The sequence below is a fragment of the Colletotrichum paranaense genome (assembly GCF_030867605.1).
Source record: "Colletotrichum paranaense strain IMI 384185 chromosome Unknown Scaffold_1.1, whole genome shotgun sequence".
Taxonomy (NCBI): Eukaryota; Fungi; Ascomycota; class Sordariomycetes; order Glomerellales; family Glomerellaceae; genus Colletotrichum; species Colletotrichum paranaense.
In genome coordinates this window covers 4,651,975-4,677,411 of record NW_026848959.1, presented here as the reverse complement: position 1 = coordinate 4,677,411, position 25,437 = coordinate 4,651,975, and the positions used below count along the sequence as shown (strand labels likewise).

Sequence of the window (25,437 nt, the reverse complement as noted above, 5' to 3'; positions counted from 1 at the left end):
GACATCGTGTGCTGTGTCTTGAAAGGGCGGAGAACTCAAGAGGAGTTGACGAGTTGACTTGCTTCAGGCGACGGTGTCGATTCCCGCTCTAAAAGATTAAGAAAGTAAGGGGTCACCCTCGCTCGGCATCCCACTATAATTGGATTTTAGTTCCAGGGCGCCGTCTCGGTCGGTTCCAAGCAATTTCGGGTCGCTCGTGTTGCAGGATGATCCTTGACTAGTTCGGTCCTCAACTCTGATCAAACTTCTTGCGGGGGGTTGTCTCAGAGGAGGGGGCGTATTAAGGGACCACACGGGAAAAAGAGCTTTTTCATTGATCATTGAATGGTCCCCTTCCCCTACAGGTACGAACGATACGAATAATCTGTCTGCTTTCATCCTGCTCATGGGATTGGCCGCCGCCGTGAAGTATTGCTTACAACCTAGTTCATCTTCGGGTCAACTTGCGCAACCACATCTCTTCATCTGAACGCGGGGAAATAACTAATCCAATCACGGACAGCTGGCTCCGAATTGTGAACGAACCACGCGACCCTCGGGTTGCACCGCACTATCGAATGGTTGCAGCGTTGTGTGGCTGGCCGCCACGCGAACAGTGGCTTCATGCAAAAACGTGCAACAACATGCCGAGGAGCAAAATGTTTGTTGCGATATCTCGACGTTGGCCTGATTCGAACAGACGCTCCCGAAGGAACAAGATTTCTAGTCTTGCGCATTAGACCACTCTGCCACAACGCCGAAGTTGTCGTGAACCCGCAATGAAGCGGGGATGCTAAGGAGCGGGCTTTGCTGCCACTAGAGCTCTCACGACAGCCTCAACTTTTTTTTTTGACGAATTCTTGCGAGATCGCCATGCGAACATGTAAGAGTAATTGGGGTTGGCAAAACGCGCATTTCCAGCTTAGGTTACCGGTGGGATTCATGCCCACCCAACTCAACGCGTTCGCCCAATCCTGAAACCTTGCGACTCATTGACGCAAACTTTGATAACTGGGACTGCTCGTAGTATACGCACGACTGAGGAGACAGCAGTCTACAAAACAGATTACAGATACAATGCTCGCCAAAAGACCATTATAACTTGTACAACCTCGGCTCCGTCCCCTCCTCCGCCGCCCGCCGTACAATCCCCCGATTCTTGACCCCGTAATACACCCTCAGCGCCACACACCCAACCACGACAACGAAAAGCAGCGCCGCATTAGCCCAGTGGCCGGTCGGGTACCCCCGGGCCTTCTCCTCGGCCTTGTAGACCCATACGCCCGGGATCTGCCCGAGTCCGGCGCCGATGCTGACGTTGAGCGCGATGGCGAGCCCCGTCGCCGCCGTGCTGAAGATGTTGGACGTCAGCCAGCCCAGCAGTGGCGGGATGCACGCAAAGGCGCCCGAGGCGCCGACGATGAGACAGCCGTAGCGGGCGTTGTAGGCGTCGGGAGGGAGGACGGCCGAGACCGCGAAGGCGACGCCGCCGATGAGGGCTAGGGCTGCGGAGTGGATGCCGCGGGCGTTGAAGTGGTCTGCGGACCATGCTACGAGGATTTGGACGACTGGTTTCTCACGCGTTAGCCTCTAGGGGTTATATGTCGGTTGAGGGTATTAAGGGAGTAAGTTCTTGGCCTAGACGTACCGTATGCTGCAGCGTAGGGGGGAACCGTCATCAGCTGGGCTTGCAGATCGACAAACCCGAGTCCTGAGGTAATGGACGGTGTAAACAGCGATAGCGATGAGAACGGCGTCGACATGGCAAAGTACACCAGGTAGTGTCCATATAACCTCCAGTCCGTCAGCGTCGCCTTCGCTTCCTCCCAAGACATAGTCTTGTGGCTGCTCTTGCTGCCCTCATGGTAGAGTCTCCGCAGCGCGAGATCCTTTTCGCGTTCTGAAAGCCAGCTGGCGCTCTCAGGATAATCAGGTAAGAAGAACCACACGAAAAAGGCAGATAGACACGAAGGGATGCCCTCGAGGATGAAGAGCCACCGCCACCCCGACATGCCGTGCACCTGGTTCATATGCCCGATCCCGTACGCAATCGCACCGCCAAACGCACCCGCTAAGGTCGCGCTCGCGAGAATCATGGCGACCCTCACGCTCCTCTCGTCATGTTTGTACCAAAAGGTGAGATAGTACACCAATCCTGGGAATAGCCCAGCCTCAAAAACGCCGAGGAGAAACCGCACGCCCGTCACCGTCGCGAAGCTGTTTGCGCCGCCGAGGCCAATGGTGACAGAGCCCCAGGAGAACATGAGGAAGGCGAGCCAGCGCGAGGGCCGGAGCTTCTTGAGGAGGATATTGGAGGGCACCTCAAAGATTGCGTAGGCAATGAGGAAGATCATGAGGGCGATCGTGAAGTCGCGGTTGGACATGTGAGTTTCGGTCTGCATGTCGTGGCCCGTGGAGGAGTTGAGGATCTTTGCGTTGCCGATGTTGGATCGGTCGAGGAAGCAGAGAAAGTAGATGCTCGCGGAGAGCGGGATGATGCGTTTGTCTTGTTTCCAGAGAAGCGCTTTCTCTTCTTCCGCGTCGGATGGTGTTGGGGAGGATGGTAAGGGTTCCTGTGATGATGCGGTTCCTATTGGTGTGCCTTGTGATTGTCTACTCCATGGCGCACTTACCTCTTTCACGGCGGGAGACTCGACGTCCTCTCGGCCTAGGCCGAACGAGCCCTTTTCCTCGGGATGTGAGGCCATCGTCGATGCTGAGAAAGATGTGTTGCTGAGCAGAGTCGCGGTAGCAAGCACCGTTTGAGCTGAATACGATTGTAGACAGAGTTCTTGACCACAAAGGTGTCACTGTCTTCAGCCTTGAAATGTCAACATTGAACCTTAGGTAAGGTATCAATAGAAAATTACCATTTCATACCTTCGTCACGCAGCAAGAAATGTTGGCCTTTTCATCTCATCGGCCGAGGTGGGTTTCCCCATTCCCCGCATCCGCGGGGAAGCTTCTCCTCACCTCCAACACGAAAATCTCACCAAACCATGCATGTGCCGCCGTGCCGCCCCAGCGTCGCTATCTGGTGGAGTGGGTTTTGGTGGTTTTCGCGAATCAACGGCTCGCTGTAAGAGTGCGACGATCGGCCGTGCTTGATGCAATCATGCAGGTTTAGCCAAACAAGTCACACACGATGACCGAGAACCGGAGTAGCAGGGAGATTTGGGAGGTTGGGAGGATTCGCCTAAGACAGCGCCCTGTCCCTCGCTTTATCTGGCGTCAGGTGGAATTGGGATCTGCAAAGCCAACCACCGAATCTTACTATGACTACTCATTGAGAAGTCATCTATGGAATCGTCAAGTGTGAGAGGAAGAAAACGACAGTCTCACTTGAACACAAAAAAGCGCATCCTCATATTCCCGCGGATTCATTGCCGCTTAGCTCGATGAATTGATAAACCGCTGTTTGGGTCGCGCGCTGGAGACCAGATACCATTCGGGTCTCAATGGATGCATGCTCAGGCGAAATTGCTCGAAGTCTCAGCCACAGACCTTTCAAGGCCGAAGAACTCCGGCAATTCCACCATTGCAATATCTCATTCCACGCATACGTCCACGCAGAATTGCCGTCGTTCATGATCTTGAACCCGCTGAACCCCTTCGCCAACTGAATCTAGTTTGGTGCTGTCTCATGAGCCGCCTCTTCGCGAACGGGTAAACACGTGGCTTGGGCCGACCCGAAGCCCCGGACAGATTTGATAGGCTGCAAAACGACTGATCTGCTATGTTGTTGCTGATTGAATCCGTTCTCATCGTGTTGCGTTCCTGGGTACCTTCAGCTGTAGCCAAGATGGATCGCGGGGTCTAAGACAACATGCCGTTTCCGGTGCTTCAAAGACACTTCTGTAGAAACGGACCCTTCAGATATGAGCCCATTTCACATGCTAACATCTGAAATTCTGTTCCATCTCAGCCCTAGAGAACTGCGAGCTGAACCTGACCATTGATATAATGGCCTGGTGGGTGGCCCTCTCTTTTTTCCTGCTTGTCGTCTGCTCTTCGTCAACATCAAGTCTGCTCCTACAAGAACAAGAAACCAATTAAAATGTCGACAGAATACGTCAAATGTGCACACAGAACCATCCCAGAGGATGGAAACTTTGCGAACAGGAAAAGGCTGGTGATCTGCTGCGATGGCACATGGAACAACTCGTAAGTGCGGCAATGAAGAGATTCGATCATCCACGTATGCGTATACTGAGATGCCACTCCAAGCAATAATGGCGGCGTCCCCACCAATGTGAGCCGCCTCTCATCCGCAGTCGCACACAAGTGCTGCAGCGGAATGCCTCAAGTAGTCTACTACCACCGCGGTCTCGGAACAGAAGAAGACAAATGGGCTAGCTTTGTAGGAGGCCTGTTCGGCCTGGGTGTCAAACAGGTAAGTGACTTCAATAGACTGATGGCGGTGACACATGGTTGATGTTATTCGGTACCAGGATATTATAGATTGCTACCGTTTCATCTGCGATAACTATAACCCGGGGGACGAGATCATCATCGTCGGCTTCTCGCGAGGCGCCTTCACGGCTCGGTCGATCGCAGGCATGGTCTGCACGCTTGGGTTCCTCAACCGCTCTGGACTCAGCAGCCTCGGCCAAATCTACAAGGATTATAAAGCCTTCGGCGACTGGACGGATCCTCGCATGTTTGACCCTAAAAAGCATCTACTGGGGTTCAATCACGACCAGCTGAAGATGAAGATAGAGAAAGAATACATGGCAGAGATTCAGCCGCTCGAAGATAAGTTGCGCCCCGAAAAGGTCGGAGAGTTAACAGAGGAAGAGGTTTGGGATGTGGAGAGGGATCTGGTGAAGCTCCTCGAACGTTACGATCAGGCCACGAGTCACGAAGCCTTGGAGAAGCAGCTACATGAGGATAAAAGAGAGTTATTTACGAAGATGACTCAGTTCAAACGGACAGATGGGAGCATGAAGTTTCGCCTCATGGCAGAGGCTTATCGCCAGAAGCTGAGCGATGTAAGTGACGTCTCGCTCTTCTGAAGTCCTTGACTCGATGGCTGATTTCTCAGTACGAACTTTGCTTGACTCGTATGGTAGACGATGGCAATGAAGTAATCTCGCACCGAGCGGTGGAGGGGAAGATTAAAGCAGTCGGTGAGTTCAACCCTACTTTCGATTATCAGTTCAACTCCAATTCGCAGTAGCTAAATCCGCCATTCGAACAGGCGTTTGGGAGACAGTGGGCAGCCTTGGAATCCCCAAGACGCCGTGGTGCAATTGGCACGGCGCCAGTCGCAGTGCTGAAGAGGTAAAGTCCACCCTCAGGGGAAGCCCGAGGGCTGTGGTCGTCATATATGTGCAAAGGCTAAACGTCTCATGACTGCCAGGTGCGATTTGCAAGCTACAATGTCCACCCCAATATCGATCATGCGTTCCACGCCCTTGCCCTAGACGAATTCAGAAGCCCTTTCGCTCCCACACTTTGGAGGTGCAAGAGATCGAACACAAATACCCAACTTCGCCAGGTCTGGTTCCCTGGATGCCACAGCAACGTTGGCGGAGGCTCTGATTCCCAGCAAATCTCCAAGATTGCCCTTGGATGTATGTTACTTACCCCATGTGCTGGACTCTCCGCTAGGGTGGAGATCCCCTATGCTTCACTTGAAGAACCTAAACTGACGATGTCACTAGGGATGGCGGATCAGCTAAATTCCGTTGGCGTGGAATTCAGCACGTGTGAGATGAAACGCATCTTCAGTACAATCTCTCACGGAGACACCATTCGGCCTTGGGGCCTCGGTGAGATCACCAGCCCAACATCTTTGGTCACGACGGGTCTCGACCGAGTTTGGAACGTGATTTCAGCGCCGTATTATGCGTACCACGGTCAATTCGCAGAGAGTTCGGCGCGAACACCTCATTTCTACCAAGACGACAACGAGAAGAAGCTCCTTACACACACGGAGGAGCTCGTTCACCCCTGCGTCAGGGTCCGCTACCTGTACAACGGTCTCGGCCTAGATGATAAAGCTGAGTGGCGCTGCAACGCTCTTACGGGGCACGGCTGGGAACTCAAGCTTGATAGAGGCGTTGCCCCAACTAAGGTTCGCCCAAGTCGGGACCCGAAGATCGTGGACAAGTATAGGACCGTTGCCGGATCCGTCACCTCTGTCCATCAGCAGTATCCGAAAACTCGAGCTGCTGAAGGCCAGCTGGTCAATACCGAGCAGCCCTCGGAAGATAATCTATGGCAGTTGAAATCTCCGGAAAACACTTACACATGGACTCACCCAGAGGGCAAGGTGCTTAAAGAAGAGCAGATTGGCATGTGGGAACGCATGTTCATCGACATCAACTACGATCATGTCGAATTGAAAAAGATAAGTGATGAACAAAAGATGCAGAAACAGACGCATGGTGATCGCCTTAGAGACATGGCGACGAACAACGTGTACCACGCCCTGGGCATGGTTGACTGGATTGTCAAGACTACTATTGGCGCAGTATTTGTTACGCGGCCGGACAAGCAGTATCCGCTCGGGTACCCGTTAAAGCATGGGTATTACGACTTTGTGTCCTGGCAAAAGGGGCTCAAGCAAGATGATTCGGAGGTTGGCCCCTCAGCCAAGGACTCGGCCAAGGATGCACATGCTGCTAAAGATGGTGATGTCCATGTCCATTACCACTGGCTGAACGATGGTACGCAATAAGAGGGCGCAACTTGACCTTCAAGTTGATACTTTGTATGGATATTTGGCAACTTACTTTCATTTGTCTCTTGGACTTTGGTGTTCTTAATGTCAAAAGGTTCTGGCTAGCTTTTACACCATTTTTAATGAGTAATAATGTAGAGTACAATACATTTATTGAGTTCGGAAGAAACGAGCAACTCGATTGATACAGCAACTTCGAGTACAAACCCTCTCTTTCGTGTCGCAACTTCCCATGGCCTAGGAAGGGAAATTGATCTTCCTGCAACATGGGTTGCAAGTGATTCAGAGGCCAGAACCACAAATCCAGCAAATAGCTTTTCCACGTTCACCATACAGCACGAAGAATCCCATAATTCAAGTAGCTCTCTGCGTTGCGCAATGAAGTAGATGAGCCGGAAGATCTTCTACGTGTTCTATGGCAATCTCAGTCAACTCGATAGGTGATGGTTCCTCAACGGGAGAAAGACAAGCTCTCGGTCTTATGTATTACCGTCCCACGGCTCAAGGAGTTATTGATTTCCACACCCTAATTACAAATGTCGCTACACTCGAGCAAAGATGGGCGACTCGCCTACTCAGTTCCACCTTGGAAATATAAACCTTCGGCCTGTGCTGTCCATGTTGCAGCTTGCCTCGCCCGCTGGGTTTGGAAGGTGTCAATTCCAGCCGCAGGCAGCAGTCAAGTGGGCCAATAAATCGTGTCCACCGCCCAAGTCCCCGGTCGAAGGATTGCCATGCAGACGTCTAGTTCATCTCGTATAGAGTATTGACCAAACGTTATCATCCTGATGGTAGCATGCTGAATGCCTTGCAGGAACGCTATGTAGTTATTAGCCTATCAAGGATCGAGATCGTAGCATGATCTTCAGGGACCCCGAGATGATGCCGACAGGAGGAACGGGCCGTAATACGTACAGCTCTCTCGAAGTCCCGGTAATTCAAGACTTACATAGTTCTAAAAACCGGAGCTTCATCACATGGTCTTCTTGGGAGGTAATTTGCATTATGCATAAGAATTCGTTCTTGTCCACCCCCATTAGCCTGCGAAACCATCGCGTGGAGAGATTCTAGCATCCCAAACAACAACCAAGATGCTCTCCCTCACAAGCACACTCGCGCTCTGCGCCGCTATGATCGGCGCAACTATGGCTGTAACCTCCATCTCAGACACCCAAATGACAACTCTTCTAAATGAAGGCGGTGTTGGACTCGCCATGGCCGCTCAGCCAATGTGGTTCTTCGGACAAGCGATGAACCGACCTCCCTGTATTCCAACGCATGCAGTCGTCAACGGACAGCAAACGCCTGGCGCGGAGCTTTGCGAATGGCCTGACGCCGGTTGCAATTGCCGAAAACCGGGCGTCGGAATCGGGAACCCGGCGCCTGATTTTCCAGTCTATTACAGCTACAGCAAGTGTAATGACAACGAGGTACGGGTGGCGTATAATCTGTTTTATGAGAAGGATGGGTTCACGCCATCTGGCGTCTTTGGACATAAATAGTACGTTCCACCCTGACCCATTTTCTTCAATACCAGATATGACTGGCTGATCACTCTATCAACAGTGACTGGGAGAGGGTAATTGTCGTATGGACAAAAGATTCCGCAAGCAAATGGCAGCCGTCGCAGCTCTTACTCTCCCAACACTCAGGTTACGACCGCAAGAACTGGGGCGACATCCAAAACACCTTCAGCACCGTCGACGCAACGCTCCCCCGCGGTGGTGACAATGGCAGAAAGAACCTTGACCATCCAAAGGTCTACGTCGCTTGGTCGAAACATGCCATCTACCACGACAGAAACACGGGTTGGAACGATGTGCTTTCCCAATTGACGAACAATGCATTCCGGTCTCAGGATTGGTGGCATTATCATGCGAGCAGTACGTGTTTTTCTGCTAGTCTCTGAGGCGGATTGTGTCGCATACCAAGATGATAGAGGTTGACCAGTTGCAGGCTCATACATACGTGCCGATAGTTCTACTGACGTTGGGAGGCAGATGGCTGGGATGGATTGGGGATCGGCCACGAGTCATCCGGCAGGTGTACATGATGGATTGTGCTCTGCATGAGCTGCTGAATTGAGACTTTCGAGTGACCATCGATTTCTCGGTTCGCTATCCGGGTAGTCATCTACCTTATCTTTGAGATCATTTCCATCTCCCTTACCTCAACCAGTGACAAAATCACTGCGTTCTTCACAAGAGTATAGCTCTCAAAGTGATGCATTTCGACTGAACAGAGACGTTCTTCTTCCTGTCCGTTCAATGTACACCTGATCAAACCAGCTTGGAGGTAGTTCCCCCTTCTCCGTCAGGATCGAGCCTTCCGTTGGCGCCCAAGTATCGACACACGTAAGCCACTAACCATGCCTTGTCTTCAAGGCAATCCACAGTACGTGCGCAATGTTCATGGAGGTAGCGAAGCTGTAATCGCCAGGAACAATTCATATCGACGGTTCTGACGTCTTTCCTCTCATGGTTCATTTTTCAATGTACTGGTAGGTGAGCTCATGGGAAGCATCATTTGAAACGCGGGGTCGCACGACCGACCATGTGCTGTGTTCGTCAACCAAATCGAGTGCTTCTTTTCTTTGTGTTGGTATACACGTGGGCAGGTCAGACCTTTCGGTCGCGACGAGGTCAATATGGGGGTCTATTGCGCGTATTGAGTGTGTAGGAGAGGAAGTTCGTGGGCAGAGCCCGCGATCCCTCAGTGGGTGGAAGTAGGTGGAAGGGTCCGTCTGCACGGGCCCAAACTGCCTACCTACCACCCCCTTTTCTGCCTCGTAATCCAACACTTTGCCATGATAACTCTCCTTCAATGTTTACAGGGTGCCAATATCGAACCCAATAAGTGAAATCCAATTCTGCAGCAGCTAAAATCCAAAAAAGTCCGATATCGCATGGCCCGCATCATTGAAGGTACTTCCAATATCGTCCACGGTATGGTCAACCGCCGACACAACGTCATCAGCTACATGAACGACAACACTGCCAGCATCGTTGAATGCCGTTCCGACATCGTCAAAAGTGTGGTCAACTGCCGACACAACGTCATCAGCTGCGTGGTCGAGAACATCCCCGACGTCTTCCATAGCGTGGTCCGCCGCCGACATAACGTCGTCAGCTGCGTGGCCGACGGCACTGCCAGCATCATTCAACGCGGAGCCAACATCGCTGATAACGTCATCGATCGCTTCACCGGCCTTCTCAACATCCTTCTTGATGTCCTCTGCAATTTCGATGACATTCTCGGCGATTTTCTCAGCAGTCTCCATTATCTCGGCACCAATCTCTTGGAGGAACGTGCTGGCCGCGGCCTTGATCATTTCCCACAGATCGTTGAAGATAGCCTTAATGAATTTGGCCAGGTCAAAGTGAGGTTGCCAATCAATTTGGAGGTCGATGTTTTGACCAAGCAGCATGCCCTGTACGTTGACGATCAGGGGAGGACCGTTCGCAACCAGGCTCGAAATAGATCCTGAGAACTCGATCTTGTTGATATCGATGAGATCCACCGTGGTGCTTGCAATCCACTTGCCGATGTTCAACCCGACACTCACAATGTCGTCGGCGAAGCTCGATGAGTCTTGTTCGGCGAGCTCGCAGGCCTGCAAGGCCAATTCGACCTCCACTGTGTTGTTCAGAGCTGCCTCAAAGGCCTTCTCGGCTCTGATAAAGGCAAGGTACTCTGCGCACTTGCACCTCTCAGCAAACGCCTTCTCTGCGGGAGAGATCATGGACTCCATAGTCTTTTGACTTTCTGCGAGCGCGGCTTTGGCTTGTGTAGAGGCATTAAGCTCAGGAGAGGACCTCTCCGCGTCTTCCAAGGCTCTAGCTGCAGACTGGACCATCGTCTCTTGTTGCACCTTAAGTTCTTCAAAGGCGGCCCTGGAGATCTCCATTGCGGCAGCCTCAGACTTTACCATGTTATCCAATGACACCTCATCAGTAGCAATCGCAGTCTCCGCCGCAATGAATTCTGACCCCTGAATGACAAGTTGTACAGCCGTGAAGACGGCTCGCACAGCGTCGAGAGCTGCGGTCGTGGCTGATTGCTCGGCATATTTGGTGGCTTTCTCTGCCAACAGAACCGGCATATCCACAAGAGTCGCTTCCTTGAGACGGTGGTCAATGTCATCCAGATCGTGGGAAATTTGATCAACCGCAGCAACAGCTTCGTCCAAACTCTTCCTTGTCTGCTCTAGATCAGAGCGAGCGCTACCAAAACTCAATTTGAAGGCATTGCGCTTTTCATTGAGACCACTCTGTGCCTGGCGAACTTTCTCCTCGCTTTGAGCCTGTGTCTCCTGGAGGCTCGTCTCGGCGAGGTGAGTAGCAACGGCCGCGTCGTGACGTGCTTGATCGAGATTTGCCATGGCAGCAACTACGACATTGGCGTACTGTAGTTCTGCTGTCGCGGTGTTGCTCTCGAGCTGCTGCTTATAGCTTTGTGCCTCAGACTGGGCACGACCCAGCGTCGAAACGATTTCTTGTTCCTTAGCCTGCCACCTCTGCCTGGTTTCATCGAGGCGAATGCGAGCCGATTCGACGGTCGCTCTGGACTCTTTCTCCCTGCCCGACAAAATCCTCTTAGTATCGCCAAGGTCCGCGTGATTGCCCAGCGAGTTAATCTGCTTATCGAGCATCCCAATTATGTTATTAAGTATATGTTGCTCCATCAGGCCATAGATTGAATAATCGGCGTTTTTGAGTGATGAAAGATTTTTGAAGTCGACATCGCCGGTCAATTTGGCTTTGAGCTTGAACTTGAACCAGTCTGACAGCGATACATCAACCCAGAAATCAAATTTCGGCTTAGGATATGCCTGAGCCTCAAGGTGCAGCGCGGCTGACAGTCCCCAGAGGTCTACAGCACCATCGATGAGGACCTTTTGTGTCGACGATGACAGCTCGATATCCACGATGGGGTCTTCGCCGGTAGCTCCTCTGACCTTGACCGGTCCCAGCTCAAAGTGCTCGATTGTGGCCATGATCTTGACCATTGTGCCGATCGTACAGTCGAACTTGGCCCTCTTGCCGAAAATAGTCATATCGCCCTTGAGAGACACACCTGGTGCATAATATGTCTCGCCAATCGAGGCGCCAGTGGAGAGGTACAACTGAAAGTCATTGAAGTGCAGGAACCCATCTGGCTCCGGAAATTGATACTCGCAGATCTGGGAAGCGAATTTTACAAGATCGACAACGCCCAGATCTTTCACGGCTGCGACAAGGATCTGTTCCTTAGGGTTTTGACTGAGCTTCATTGCGAGTTTGGCCTCTTTCTTTCCGATCATGATTTGCCCCGCTAGACCGATAGAGCCCGGCATACCTGTCGTGACGAAGGTAGAATAGACGATGCCGAAATCAAGGGCGCATCCCCGAACAGTTACTTGCTTGCCGATATCACAGGGGTTTGTCCAGTCTGTCAACATCTGCGCATATGCAGCCGCGCCGGAATAACTTGCTTTGAGGCCTAGGGAGAACTGGAGAGGCTTGGGTTGCGTTTCAACTTTGACGTTGAGGAGGGCTTTGAGAATCATCTGGAACTCGAAATCCGTCTTTGTAATCTCGATTGCGAGAGGACCAGTGTAGACGTGCTCACCAAAGGTTATGGTGCGGTCTGAGGGGAAGATCACGCTCAGGGCAAACTGCCCATCAACTAGAGCAGCGCGAAACACCATGCCCTTAACGCTGCCCCGCATGAGCTTCTCGAGCTCGGGAATGCTGTCAATAATGGCGCAGAATTGAAAGCCTTTGGCGACCGGATAGTTGATTCCTTTGTAGGAGCCCAATGGAGCCTCGTGGTTAGACGCTATCAAGGCCAACCGGTTCAGTGAGATATCCAGGAAAGTTCCTTTCAGGTCGGGAACAATTTTGCTTGTCGTGACATCACCTTCGACTTCTCCATAGATGGTCCAGCGAAAGTCACCCTCCGAGGTCTTCTCGGTGTGCAGCGCAGCCTTGAGCTCTACACCGTGAATGTTGACGTGCCCGAATATGTCGACCTTAGACGCTCGAGCGCACTGTGTCTCGAGCTTGCTGGCAATGAAGACATCTAGCGATGCGGCCTTGATCTGAACATGCTCGAACTCGATGTCCCCAACTCTACCTTGAACAACGATACCATCTCGCGAAAACTCCAGGCAACCACTCGTGGATGTATGGCCATTGACGGTCACCTCTCCTCGAAGCGCGAATCCGTTTGATGAAATGCATAGACTCATGGAGTTTAGCGCAACATCGTGGGAAAATGAGTCGATCTCTGTTCCGATCAGCTCGTGGAAGATCTCGCCAACATCGTGCAACGTCAAATCGCCAATATACGCGTCGAGGGAGTAAAAATCTATGCATGGCAAGACTTTCATTAGATATGATACTTCTCTCGAAATATGTCGTGAGGGTATGTTGGTACCTTTTGAATAGTAACCGCGAACGCCGATTTTTGTCTTCCTCAGTTCCAAATTTGCCTCGATTCCCACCGAGAATGTCTTCTTCTTGGCAGAAGTCTGGATTACAGCCTCTAAGGAAACATCGGACAGCTGGGTTAACGAGGTACAGTCAGTTATATTCCAGTTTCTATGGTGAAAATGGGTACGAATCGAAGCATACCTTCAAGCCCTTGATGCCAAAAACGTCGTCCCATTCATCGTCCTTGAGGCGAAGTTGCAAACGCCAGGAATGAAGTGTTTTGCGGAGATAGTACTCAACCTGTAGAGGTATAACAGTACCAGGAACGCTGAGATCCAGCTTTCCGAAAAAGCCATAGCCAAATTCCCAGGTACTTCTTCCTCTATCAGAAAGACTGTATGTCTGATATCCGTTGAGCTCAATACCAATTTGTCGAAACTTCAGGATGTCCAGCACGTTGACCGAAACATGGTCTAGAGAGCCACGCAGTACGAAGGAAGGCGGGCTTGGAGGGAAGGCATAGTCGCGGAACCCATCCAGCCAAGCGGTGAAGCGGATAGAGGGTGTATTCTGGTGGAAGAAGTCCTGGAGGAAGTCCGAGACTGGCTGTAGGGCTCCTCGAAAGACAAAATCGGTCTCGAAGTAAAGCCCTTTGGTCCGGCTCAAAAGGCCATCTAGCATGACCTCCTCTTGGAATCCCAGTATGGGATTCTCGAGTGATATCATATCCCATTCGCTCCCTTTAAGAGAAGGAATAAAGGTGCCCAGCGAGATGGGCCGATCGGGCGAAATTCTAACCTCCTCATTGTATGGGTGTAGTAGGCTGCCAGCGTGCTCGTACACATAGATCCTGGATGGAATGAGGCCAAAAAGCTTTAGATCGCCTACATAGGCTGAGTTGGATAACCCATCCAGGCTAACTGAAGCGGCATTCTTCAAGGTAGATTCTTCCGGGAAGAACGGGTTGGTGTCTTTTGGTAGAGGCGAAGGATCCGGAGTAGGTAGTCCGTGCTCCGAGAAGGAAGCAGGAGTTGGACCTGAATATTCGTCCAGTAGGAGCCGAAAGGTCATCTCCTTGCCACTCGAATCAAAGGCAACTGACTGCAGGTTCGTGACCCAGGCTCCTCCAATCTCGAATCCGGGGGACGAGCGATCCTGTCCGATGCTCCGAAGAAGTTCTTGGTCCACTGTACCGATGAGCGAAGATGCGGAACCTTTGATAGAGGTTTTGAGCCCTTGAATATCTCCAGTGAGAGCTTCTTGTTTCATTGCTTTCACAGGTGGACTGTCGTCATGTTCACTACTGGATAAAGAGCGCTTGCGTTTCAAAAGAATGTCGAGATCCATAGCTGAATCCATGACTAGTCAAGTAAATCACGTCTGAAGTCTAAATGCAGTGTGAGAGAAAGAGGAAAAATGTCTTCTCGGAAACTTGAAAGTGCTTAGGGAGACAACACGGCGACTTGCAATAAGTGACGAGGGGACGACATGATATGCTCGACAACATAAGTAAGCTTCGAAAAGCCAAAGTTGGACGTGGCACACGATTTCTAAGCCAAATGTTGCATGTGGTAGCTTCATCCTCAGCTAGGGAGACGATTGCCGGATGCAGAATGCTTTGCGCGAAGAAAGCTGAATGACCGAGTATCCGAAATAAATGTGAACCACGATAACGAAGAGTCTGGCTACAATGTCTTTCGGATATCGTTTGCTGTAAACCCGCGCCTGACATGGTCAGGGCTTCTATTTTGCTTACTTCAGATACCAGAGGATGGGAGAATGATAGTGTGACGCTGTTTGCGATGCTAATGAAAACGCATTGGCATTAGCCTCATCCCTACGCGATACCAAGACTCGAGTCCTTTGGAGCAGCTGGAGGCTCGGCTTCTTGGAGAGATGAAGTCTGAATCAACTCTTTCAATTGGTGACACATAACTTCTTATAAACTCAAGGCAATCATAGGCTCAGATACGAGTGATGTTAATGGCAGACAGCTTCTCGCCACCATTTTTGTTGCACATTTCGCACTTGACAATAAATCCGGCCATGAGTTTTGGTACATGCACTCTGCAATAAGGATAGCTCTTTCTGCTAGGTACAAAGATCTCAGCCCCTCCCCCCCCCCCCCATCATTCTCAGCTTGCGATGCTCAGCCGTTCGGTCTATACAAAGGCCTCAGCCAGCCACTAAACTGCCACTCGCATTATTTTGTTTCAGGCATGGCTAAACAGTGGCCGCTGCCGCCACACTCGTCTCCTGCAAGCAGCGTTGCATCCGAAGCTTACTGTGTTCAGGGTGGAATCGGAGTGACAGGACATTCCGTCTTATGGCTTGAGAGTGTGAGGATGTAGGATGATCGTAATGCCGAAGAGACTTATCCCATCCTCGCATGGTCCATAAGTAGTACATCCAAACTCGCTAGCCTGCTCCTTTGGCGACGTCTGTCTCTGCTTGTTTCCCCAGTGCAAGCCTCGCAACCTTCTTGGCGCAAGTTTGATCTTCACACTAAGTACGCAACATTGACAACGCCGTGCAATATGGAGACACGGAGCCAGAGGAACAAGGGATCAACTTGGAACCGACACATGCGAGGCAAAGAAAGCCTATGGTACTTTGGAACTGAAAATTTTCGCGCCATTTCATTTGTCGCCCGGGATTATTTCGGCCCACAGGTCAAGCTTGACGAAAGCATCGTCTTCGTGTCTATCAAGACAGTGCTCAGCTTAGGTTCTCCCATTTCACACAAACAGAACTGGCAAAATACGGATAATGGAGCAAATTATCAGAAGGAGCAGTAAGACACCCATCATAAACCCTCAAAGAACCTTAAATGACGATTGATTGAAGAGTTTTTGCATGGGCTGATGAAGAGCTCCTCAATGAGGCTCCCACGGACTGGAGACTGCCAGACGAGAAGAAGGCAACAGGGATTCAATTAAGTGTCAGGCTGAGTAATGGAAACGCAATCGAACTACCGATCTTGGTCAAGACCTATCCCAAAACACCTAACAACTGGACTAAATACGTTCGCCGAGTCCTGTCCTTGGGCAGCGGAAATTCCTTCAAGCCGACACGTCAATGTGACATGCCTCTAGAGAGGCCGCTACTCGTAAAGCCGTTAGAAAAGCGTCTGAACCTGATACATCAACGATCCTACCAGACCCTCAACAATTTTTTCCGAGGTTTGATAAAAACTGCAAATACAGTCAACGAACAGAGTAGAATGACGACTGGAAATCGCAACAGGGACTATGGGAAGTGGAAGTTGATGCTTTATGACGACTCGCCTCCGCACCTTGCGCATCAATATATGAAAGTAAGCCAGGTTCTGCTTTATTCGGTCAACAATCGTCTCACCTGACTATTGCACAGATGTCGGAGGCAGATCCGTTCGAACTTTATTCCACTTGGATACACGAAGATGACTGGCACTCTTATATGACGATGCTGGCGGAAACAGAAACAAATCCCATCCGAAGGTTCATATCCCTCAATAATGCGGGTGTTTACAAGACCTTGGATGATCTGTTAATCAAGGTGGGTTCGCGGGACCTCGAGATCCAGGCTGGCTTGTCTCGTGAGGAGCGAAAGGAGTATGGGCTCGATCCCAATCAGGCGGAATTCGACAAAGCCTCCGTAGAAGAGTTAGGCCCAAGGAAGGTATCCGAGGTCATCAGAAAAAGACGACTCCAAGGCATCAAGTCCTACAACAAGACTTACAGATTCGAAAACGGGCAGGCTATCATCGAGGCCGACTTGTCAGTCGCCAAGATGGATGCCGCTTGTGGCATGCGCCCCTCTCAGCCTACTCAGGCCGCAGTGATGGGAGGGTTTTCAGCAAGCAATGTAAGAGATCCGTCCATGATCTAAGGCTCTTGGTAACTGATGTTGCGACAGATAGCGCAAGGCTTGGGGTGGGAAAAAAGCCGGCTTGCTTCTGGTTTCTATTCCAGCGAGGTCAGTAAGAACTTAGTCAGACAATGGCAGTCGTGCCAAGACACTGACACCGGTACCAAATGTATTGCAGTGGCTACATCTATGTGCATTCTCCTTTGGCGGGTTCATGCCAGCTGGTGCAAAATCTGGGTTCTCAACCAGCCAGAACTTGGAGAATTTGATATTTGGAACTTCCGAGACCAACTCCCTCATGACAAGGTACTCTCATATTGTCAACCCCGCACTACGCACATGGGGTTGTCTGTGGCGAATGCCTTGACTGATCCATTTGCAATGTACAGATACGAAATGGCCTGGCAAAACTTGTGCCGCGAAGAGCAGAAGATCGAGAATGAAGAAGCCAAAAGACAAGGAAGGAAGCCACGTTCCCTGAAGGGACAAGTGAGCATCCACTGCAACAACTTCTCCAAGCCCATCCGGTACGATTGCTATGGTTTGGACAATAAGTACAAGTTCGAAGATTTTACCATTCCACGAGAATTTGTCAAAAAAGCGGTACAAATGGCAATGGATAATCAGGGAAGCGAGAACCCGCAACTAATGTGCGCGGGATACGCTGCGAACAATGCCACAACGAGACTTGTTCAAGATACCCGAGAGCGTGAAGATGCCGCTTCCATTGAAGAGATGCTGGCGCTTGCGCACGATTTTCCATTCGTTGTCTACTCTATGGAGTACAAAATCCAAATTGGGTTCCCGTCGAACATCCTGCAAGAGGATAGAACCACGGCCAGCTTCACCTTTTATCCCTTTCAAAGATCACTCTACCATCAAGCCGAGGCGATTCTGGACGTCCTTTTGTGGGAAAAGCTGAAAGAGAATCCCAGTAGCTTGCTGAACGTAGACTTTAGCGAGGAAGATGCTGTACCGAGTGGCGAGGACTCGGGGTCAATTGTGGAGAATGCGATGGCAAGAATAATCGAGGAGGATCTGGAAGAACCGTGCCTAGTAAGTCCAACATTCCTTAGAAGCTGTGTTCGACTGAATACTTAAAATCTCATAGCAAAAATCCAGACTTGAGGCTATCAAAGACAAACGCCGCAGGAGCAGGAAGGAGAACCTCTATTCTGATACTAAAAAACATCTCTTCAAGATTTTAAAAAACCAGGATCCGTCACAGCAGTTGGGGGGCCCTTCCCACATTGGAAACAGGAACAGCGGCTTGGTCAAAGAGCGAGCTTTTCCTTAGGGCTGCAAAATTTCCTACCAACTGCCAGAAGGCGTTAGCGCATCAGTCTCCAGTTCTTCTCCAACTCTCGCTTTTCTAAAATATCCATAGGTGGGCATAAAGGAGATACTGTCGAACAAATGTGTAGTCCTTTATTATCTCTTAGAACATGTATCGAGGGCAACTAGCAATTGGCGGGATAACTTCGCGGTGGGGTGCTCTTCGAGTTGAAACCATTGTATTATTTCACTCAGCGAGAAAGCTGTGCTACACCTTTCACGGGAGTGTACATTCCCTCGTGATCCACCTCGAGAGAGACGTTACTCCCCCTGGAGTCCTCAACATCGATGATCTGAAGATTTCCATGCACTCGCTCAGTCGAAACTCCCACGTGGAACCTGGTGTATGTCCTCAACGAACTCCGATCGAACAGGTCTTTGGAACTCGACGGCTTTACCCTCCTGTTCGCGCCCGAGATCTGGCGCACATACTCTGCTGGCCACGACTCGGATTCAAGCCGTACCGTTTCCGCAACTTCCTCAATTGTAGATCCGAGCGGTATACTCACGACTCGGTTCACCATCCACGACGGCGCTTTATCGAAGATGACAGAGCCACCATACCCGGTCGCGGTGGACATGTATTGGTACTGTAAGACAAGAGCGAGTGTTGCTTCGTAACCATAATGATGCAGTGGGATCACAATTGGAGACGCAAGACCATATGATTCGACGAGTCGTTCTGTTATTGGTAAAACGTCGGGCTGCATTCCATCGGTGTGTTGGCCCCATGTCGACGAGTACGGGGTACCGAGAGTAAAACCCTGGGGCAGCGTCCGGATGGCACATCCCCAATTCGGTGCGTAACCGCGCTCATCTCCGATATCCCGAAACCTGCGCGAGGCTTTCGAGTAGATGAATGCTGAACAAAGTCTCTCATTTACCCAAGCGGTCATTGGAAATTTGAAGAGCTGGTTTGAGGCCCTGTAGTACGACATCCTGTCTGGATGATCAAGGTCAGGTGCGGGCCTTTTGGTACTGTGTAAAGAGAGTGCGATAGTATTGAAAATATCGGTACGGCGGCGGCAGAGCAGAGGCGCCAAGAATGCAGTCGAGGGGGGGCTGTTCACCCACTTTGAAGGTGTCTCTGCGAGCAGTGGCGTCATAAAGGTGATGCCTGAATTTTCGATGCGCACTCGGGCACTGGTAGTGACATGGAAAATGGGAATCACGTCGCCGGAGTACGTAAAATCTTTCGGACTTGACGCGAGGAGTGACCAGCCGTCTAGGGGGCTCGGAATTCTGACCACATTCCCCTCATGCGGGTTCCCCCACGCGAAGATGGACTGGTCGTCGTTGTCCCGAATGATTGCCTCTTGCAGTCTCTGGAAAGCCTTGATCCCTTCCCCGTAGATGAGGGGCATGTTGACATCAAAGATTCCTAGCAGACAGTATGCAATGTCCTCAATTCGGGTTGTTGTCCTTCGTGATGCCCAGCTCATCCGCTCGGCGACACTCGCGCTAGCCAAACCCCTCTCTCCCGACAAGTAGATACTTTCAATCCCCGTCTTCTTTTCGATGACGCCGCGGAAGTCGGTTCTTGGACCTACAAGTGTCCAATCTCGATCATAGAAGTCGAGAGACGACGGAGCAAGGAGCTCCTGGAGCGTCCAACCGCGGGTGAACCACCGGCTCCCCACCAGATCCGACTCACAGTCATCGGCCAGCTCATAGTACACGATGTCGGAAAGGTATGCAAGGCAGAGATCGGCCTCTCTATACCACCTGAACATAGAGTTGATAGCCTCGGAGAGCTCGCTGCTGCTGGCCTTGTCGATGCAGCAGGTATCGATCCAGATCCAGTCATAGCCTCGCTCGCTAGCCACGCGGCATGCAGACTGGATTTTGATCCATCCGGCTTTTTCAGATGGGCTTTTTTCGAGATCGCTGAAGAGAACTTCTTCTTTGCCCCACGTATGCGACAATATTGCGTAAACAGGAGCTTGGCCATTCACAAATTCGTGAAGCGTCAGCGTCTTTGTCTCGAGTAGACGCATTTTCAATGGCGGACTCGATGAATAGGTCACGCTATTGCAGCATAAGACCACAGAGATTGAACCTCAAGTTTGCCCAAGAAGGAGTTGAGGGGTTGTCCGTACCAGGCTATCAGCAACCGATGTAGGTATGCCGAAGCGATGATTGGCTTATTCCGTAGGGGGAATGTCAGCGCCGCAGCCCTGCATGATGCACCAGCACTACTCGGAGAAATGATTGAGGATCGACTAAAAGACGTTCCGATTCATCTTCTATCAAATTCGGCATCGATATTAGCCACAGTGATCGAGAGATGTCTCAATAGACTGGATACATGACGCAGATAGAAGATGCCATGTTGCTGTACGTAAGGAAGCAATTGCTTGTTAGCGAGGGAAATCTGTGGATCATAAGACTTACGACGCCGTGGGCTGTCGAGCAGAGTGTAAGCTCGACTTCAGCAAAAGTAGTCGACAATACCGCTGAATGAATTCCATCTTAATATCAATATTGAGGTTTTTTCATATCAAAGACCACGTTGAAAGGTGTAAATTGATGGAGAAGATGTTTTTGAAGGACTGAAAACAGCCATCACCAACATTGAACCCCTAAGCTGACATAAGGTACCAGCTCTCAAAAGTCCCTTCCCCTCCTCCTACAAGGTCACCAAACGGCCCAAGCTCCTGCCTGCCGCAGCTCCATGAGCTTAAGCACCAAAAAACAAAACGGCAAGTCAAGCCCAAGGAAGCCCGGACCCCGTTACGGCCCCTACTTCCTTCCACCCCGCCAGTCGCCCCTTGGTCCAAGCACCCGGCCCGTGCCCCTCTCCCCCCGAATAGGAAACAACGAAGAAGGGTGAATGGAAGGATGGAAAGAATGCCCCGCGACCTCATGACTGGACCCCCGCCTCAGTGACATTCTCACTAATTCCTGGCTAGGTAGGCACTCTGAGCATTTAATTCGAGGCAATCAATCACACTTTGCCAAGACGTGGGAATTGGGAAATGAGAAACCATAGTAGCATATCTTTTCAGCCCCTAATAACGCACGAGGGACTTATATTCACCACGTCGCCGTCCCAGGGAAACCGCTTGTGCGGAAAGTAAATGTTGAGTGAGGGGTGTCGTTGTCCCATTTGTTCGCATCTCGCATCCCGCATGTCACAACACCAACACCAACATCGCAGCATCTAACCACCAAAATAACCACCCCGACCGCCCTTTAACTCATTCCTCAAGCCCCTACCTCAAAAAAACAATGGGCAAAGCCAAAAAAGACAAACTCGTCATAAACTCCTACACACTCAACCTCCCCTCCACAACCCAACTCCAGCAACACTCCCTAATCCCAAAAACCTACCTAACCCTCCTCAACATCCTCACCATAACCCAACTCCAACCCTTCATCACCTCCTCCCCTCTCACAGCCCTCACCTCCCCAGCCTACTCAGATCCAGACTCAGACCTCTACTCCGGCGCCCACACCCTCCAGCTCCTCGCCTACGTAATCGCCCACGTCACCGTCTCCTACACAATCTACGTCTTCACCTCCCCCGAACACCACGCCGTCCCGCCCAGAATCCAACTCGCAATCTGGAGCTTCTACCAATTCGCCCTCCTCATTGTCGACGCGTCTTTGCTCTACAGCGCCCGGATATCCTGGGGTCTTCAGGGGAACCTCGTGAACCCGGTGCGGGAATGGCGCGGCGTAGACTGGATCCTCGTAAGTTTCGCGCTGATGGCGGCGCTCGCCAGGGTCGCGTTTCTGTTCAGGGTGGGGTTCCCCAAGCAATTATCGCACGAGGAGCGACGGAAAGCCTGGGATGAGCGCAACAAAAAGTTCTGGGATGGTGTGAATAACGGGACCTCCGGCATAGTATGCAATGGTTTATGGGCAGTCATTGTCACAACGATACGGGAACGAACGGACGCGTGTGTTTGACATCGCGTGACTCTGATGCGGTAAGAAAATGAATTAGGGTATCATCAAGTCCAGTCTATCCTCAGCCCATCCCGCCAAAAGCCGTCTGAGAATCCAAACATGATGCCCTGTAATGCTGTCTGCTTCTCCTAACGAGCTGCGCCTCCCTAAAATAGGCTTATTCTATGATCCAAACAATTCCGCGCCGGGCCACAATCGTACAAAACATCTTCTCTCATAACAGCGTCAAGATACCCCAATTAAACCACCTCGCATCATCATCTAAGCCCGAATGCTCCCTTTTCAACAATGAATCGGACGGGGTGTCTTGCTCTTCTCCGGAAGCTTAGCGGCCTTGCCCCACGTCCACCGCGGTTCGTAGCAGCCGGTGTCGGGCTAGGCAGTGGCAAAGGCACCTGTCCCGGTGACAGACCATTACCACCGCGCTCATCGAATCCCCACCGCATAACACCTCCGCTTCGGATCCAATTCTCCAAATTTCGACACTGACTAACGTCCACCCATTGTAGACGACTGCATCCTTCAAGCAGATTCTCGACACCGCCGCCAGTGACTCTAACGCAGCCGCGGACCGAGATGCCCTCCAACTCGTTCAAGTGTAGTGCAACCGACTGCAAGCTGGCATCCGAGACGGCACTGCCGCAGAACGAGAGGCGAAGTTCTCGCAGCTGAGGTAATCCCAAGGCGACGACTTCCGTGGCGGTATCAGAAAGAGCGCAGCAAAAGGAAAGATCCAGGTGTGTCAGGTTCTTGGCCGCACCGACGAGGGCGACGACCGCGTTGTCAGAGAGGTAAGTGCAGTCCGCGAGGCACAGATGAGACAGGTTCAGGAACCGGTACGGAGCCCAAGACTGGAAGCCGGCGTCTGTGATTGAGGTGCATCGTGTCAGGGACAACGATTCCAACCGATTGGACGCATGCGCAGCAAGATGAGCCATCGACCTGTCAGTGATGTGCTTGCAATACGACAAGTTTAGGTGCTTGAGGGCGGGGCAGCCAATGATGGTGCCCGGCTTGGGGATGTTAGCAGCTCTCTGTTGAGCCTGTTGCGTAACAGCCTTTTGAGGCTTTGACTTGGCCGAAGAACTGGATATCACCACCTGCTTGCTGGGCGGTTGGGGTGGTGGCGGCTCGGGTACTACCCAGCCTACGACACGTGCCAGCAAGTTGTCACCAACCTTGCGACAATTGCTCCAGTCAATCTCCTCCAGGCCCTTTGCGTTCTCTGCCATTTCCAGAATCTGATTTGCAGAGACATCCCACACGGATCGCATGCGCCATCGTTTGACATTGCGGCCACAGCTCTCCCAAAGACTTCGGAAACCGTCGTCGGTAATGTGGAAGCAGTTGCTAATGTCAATCGTCTCCGGGCGGTTGCCAACGAAAGGACCAATGACTGTTCGGATGGCCAGATCTGTGACTCTTCTATTATGCTCAGACAAGTCCAAATCCATGCAAACCTTCGGGTGCGTCGTCAACAGCTTCCGCCAATGAGACGAAATGATTCGCGCGTTCATCAGCTCTGCAACATTGAGGTATCGGAATGCTTCCACGAGCAAATCGTCGGGAAGAGCTGGGGTCTGGGCCGGGTGTGGACGCCGTGGCAGTGTCCGGGCTCGCTTGACGGGCGCTTCTTGCTCGGTTGGCGACTGTGGTGGAAAAGAGAAGCGAAGAGGTGTCGACTCAATCTGGTGAGTTCGGAAGCCGTTCGTCACTATTGACGAGGAGTTGTCGGATTGCGGGGTAGGCGGGGCCAGGGAATTGCGTCGCCTATTTCGCATATTCTCCATGTCCACGCTCAAGAAAGGATCAGGGTCCTTGGGCTCCATCGTTTCCACATCGTCCTTTGTAGGTGACGTCGGTTTTGAGGGCGTTGTGAACGTGACGTGCGGTAGAGCTTTGGGTGTTGTCGGTGTCGGAGGATCTGATTTGCTGGTCCTTTCCATGGGGTCTGCATCTGACATTTCAACGTCTTCGTCAGAATTCTTGTATCGCTTGCGAGCTGTCTCCTCAACCTGCGACTTGATGTCAGGTGGGCATCGGCTCCAAAGCGTGTCTAATGCGTCTCCGGGGATCATCAAGCACTCGACCGTTGTAATTGCCCGCACTGTCGCTGTTCGACCCTCGGACAACCCAAGACTGGCCACTTCCCCAAAGTATTGACCTGCTTTTAATCTTGGCCTGAGATAGGTCGCACGAGCTATCTTCTTTGGTGGTTCACTTGGTGCTTCATGAACAACCTCTGCTTCACCTCGAACAATGAAGAAGATCTCGTTGCCGGCCGATCCTTGTTGGATGATGTCTGTAAATGGAGGATATGTCTTTGGCTGGACGCTGAGTCCCAGCTGATGGAGGATGTCGGGAGGTAATGTGGAGAACAAAGGCAGTTCTCGTAATGTTCGTCGCACGTTGACGAAACCACTTCCTAGGGCACTGCCTGCTGCAGGGTCTTCGATGGCGCCAGGACTGGGAGATTTCCGCTTCTTGGAGTTGACGACGGTGCCCTCTCTGATGGTGCCTACTTCACCCGTAGACACCTCACCTGGCACCGGTTCTCTTGCTCCGTTGGCTTGCGTCGAGGCAGGCTTGATGAGTTGCCCGCCCTCTTGGCGCTTCTTCTTGAGAATGTTTAACCGCTCTTGAGCTTCGTGACGAATAGCACGTTCCATATCCGGGAATTTCGGTAACTCGGCCTGGAGGTCTTCCTTCTTAAGGACCACGAGAAGGCATTTTGTCCGAGCCACAATGGTCGCAGTTCGCGGTACGTCCATCAATACACCGATTTCTCCGAAAAAGGCACCGGGCTTGAGTTCTGCATAAATGGCTTCACCGTCTCTAGAGGTGACAGCCACGACTCCGCGCACCAGCCAGTACATTGCTCTGGCATCATCGCCCTCTGTGAGAATGTGGTCCTGTGCAGCATGAACTTGTGGTCTCAAATGGTTTCCGATAGCGGCCAAGAACTCGTCTGGCGCAGACACAAACAGGGGAAATGATCTGATGCGATCAACCAAGTCGAGCGGCATATCGCGGATGGTGGAAGCGGTGAGTGGGGATGGCCGCATAGGGCGGGTAGGGTTCGTATCAACGTTGAAGGACCTGAGGAGTGAGAGGGAATCTGGCACCCCGCCCGCGCCCGCGCCGGCATGGGCGAGGGCGCGGTAGGGTGAAGGTGATGTTGGGGAGCGATTCCGCCTCATGGTCCTTGACGGATGCCGCGTACGTGGTCGTATCGACGCCAGGTTTTCGACGTGC

General features: G+C 51.7%; 8 protein-coding genes across 8 annotated transcripts; 4 read left to right on the top strand and 4 right to left on the bottom strand.

Annotated features, from left to right (window-relative positions):
* Positions 1-1,074: 1,074 nt before the first annotated feature.
* On the bottom strand, positions 1,075-2,687 carry CPAR01_01618 (major facilitator superfamily transporter; the record flags this gene model as incomplete). The annotated part of the gene is made up of 3 exons (XM_060485907.1): positions 1,075-1,547; positions 1,628-2,552; positions 2,613-2,687. 3 exons carry the CDS (start codon positions 2,685-2,687, stop codon positions 1,075-1,077), a joined length of 1,473 nt encoding a protein of 490 aa, XP_060356764.1.
* A 1,349-nt stretch (positions 2,688-4,036) lies between these two features.
* Positions 4,037-6,664, top strand: CPAR01_01617 (uncharacterized protein; the record flags this gene model as incomplete). The annotated part of the gene is made up of 7 exons (XM_060485906.1): positions 4,037-4,143; positions 4,207-4,372; positions 4,431-4,970; positions 5,024-5,108; positions 5,159-5,262; positions 5,342-5,555; positions 5,646-6,664. The coding sequence occupies 7 exons, from the start codon at positions 4,037-4,039 to the stop codon at positions 6,662-6,664; spliced, it is 2,235 nt and encodes a 744-aa protein (XP_060356763.1).
* Positions 6,665-7,758: 1,094 nt separating this feature from the next.
* CPAR01_01616 (uncharacterized protein) lies at positions 7,759-8,576 on the top strand (the record flags this gene model as incomplete). Its single annotated transcript, XM_060485905.1, has 2 exons — positions 7,759-8,168; positions 8,234-8,576. The coding sequence occupies 2 exons, from the start codon at positions 7,759-7,761 to the stop codon at positions 8,574-8,576; spliced, it is 753 nt and encodes a 250-aa protein (XP_060356762.1).
* Positions 8,577-9,545: 969 nt separating this feature from the next.
* CPAR01_01615 (uncharacterized protein) lies at positions 9,546-14,442 on the bottom strand (the record flags this gene model as incomplete). Its single annotated transcript, XM_060485904.1, has 3 exons — positions 9,546-13,018; positions 13,088-13,214; positions 13,285-14,442. The coding sequence occupies 3 exons, from the start codon at positions 14,440-14,442 to the stop codon at positions 9,546-9,548; spliced, it is 4,758 nt and encodes a 1,585-aa protein (XP_060356761.1).
* Positions 14,443-15,620: 1,178 nt separating this feature from the next.
* On the top strand, positions 15,621-18,229 carry CPAR01_01614 (uncharacterized protein; the record flags this gene model as incomplete). The annotated part of the gene is made up of 6 exons (XM_060485903.1): positions 15,621-15,877; positions 15,931-16,399; positions 16,456-16,929; positions 16,981-17,044; positions 17,111-17,988; positions 18,044-18,229. The coding sequence occupies 6 exons, from the start codon at positions 15,621-15,623 to the stop codon at positions 18,227-18,229; spliced, it is 2,328 nt and encodes a 775-aa protein (XP_060356760.1).
* A 229-nt stretch (positions 18,230-18,458) lies between these two features.
* Positions 18,459-20,264, bottom strand: CPAR01_01613 (HET domain-containing protein; the record flags this gene model as incomplete). The annotated part of the gene is made up of 1 exon (XM_060485902.1): positions 18,459-20,264. One exon carries the CDS (start codon positions 20,262-20,264, stop codon positions 18,459-18,461), a length of 1,806 nt encoding a protein of 601 aa, XP_060356759.1.
* A 1,234-nt stretch (positions 20,265-21,498) lies between these two features.
* CPAR01_01612 (uncharacterized protein) lies at positions 21,499-22,182 on the top strand (the record flags this gene model as incomplete). The annotated part of the gene is made up of 1 exon (XM_060485901.1): positions 21,499-22,182. One exon carries the CDS (start codon positions 21,499-21,501, stop codon positions 22,180-22,182), a length of 684 nt encoding a protein of 227 aa, XP_060356758.1.
* A 257-nt stretch (positions 22,183-22,439) lies between these two features.
* Positions 22,440-25,382, bottom strand: CPAR01_01611 (cyclic nucleotide-binding domain-containing protein; the record flags this gene model as incomplete). The annotated part of the gene is made up of 1 exon (XM_060485900.1): positions 22,440-25,382. One exon carries the CDS (start codon positions 25,380-25,382, stop codon positions 22,440-22,442), a length of 2,943 nt encoding a protein of 980 aa, XP_060356757.1.
* Between the last annotated feature and the right edge of the window lie 55 nt (positions 25,383-25,437).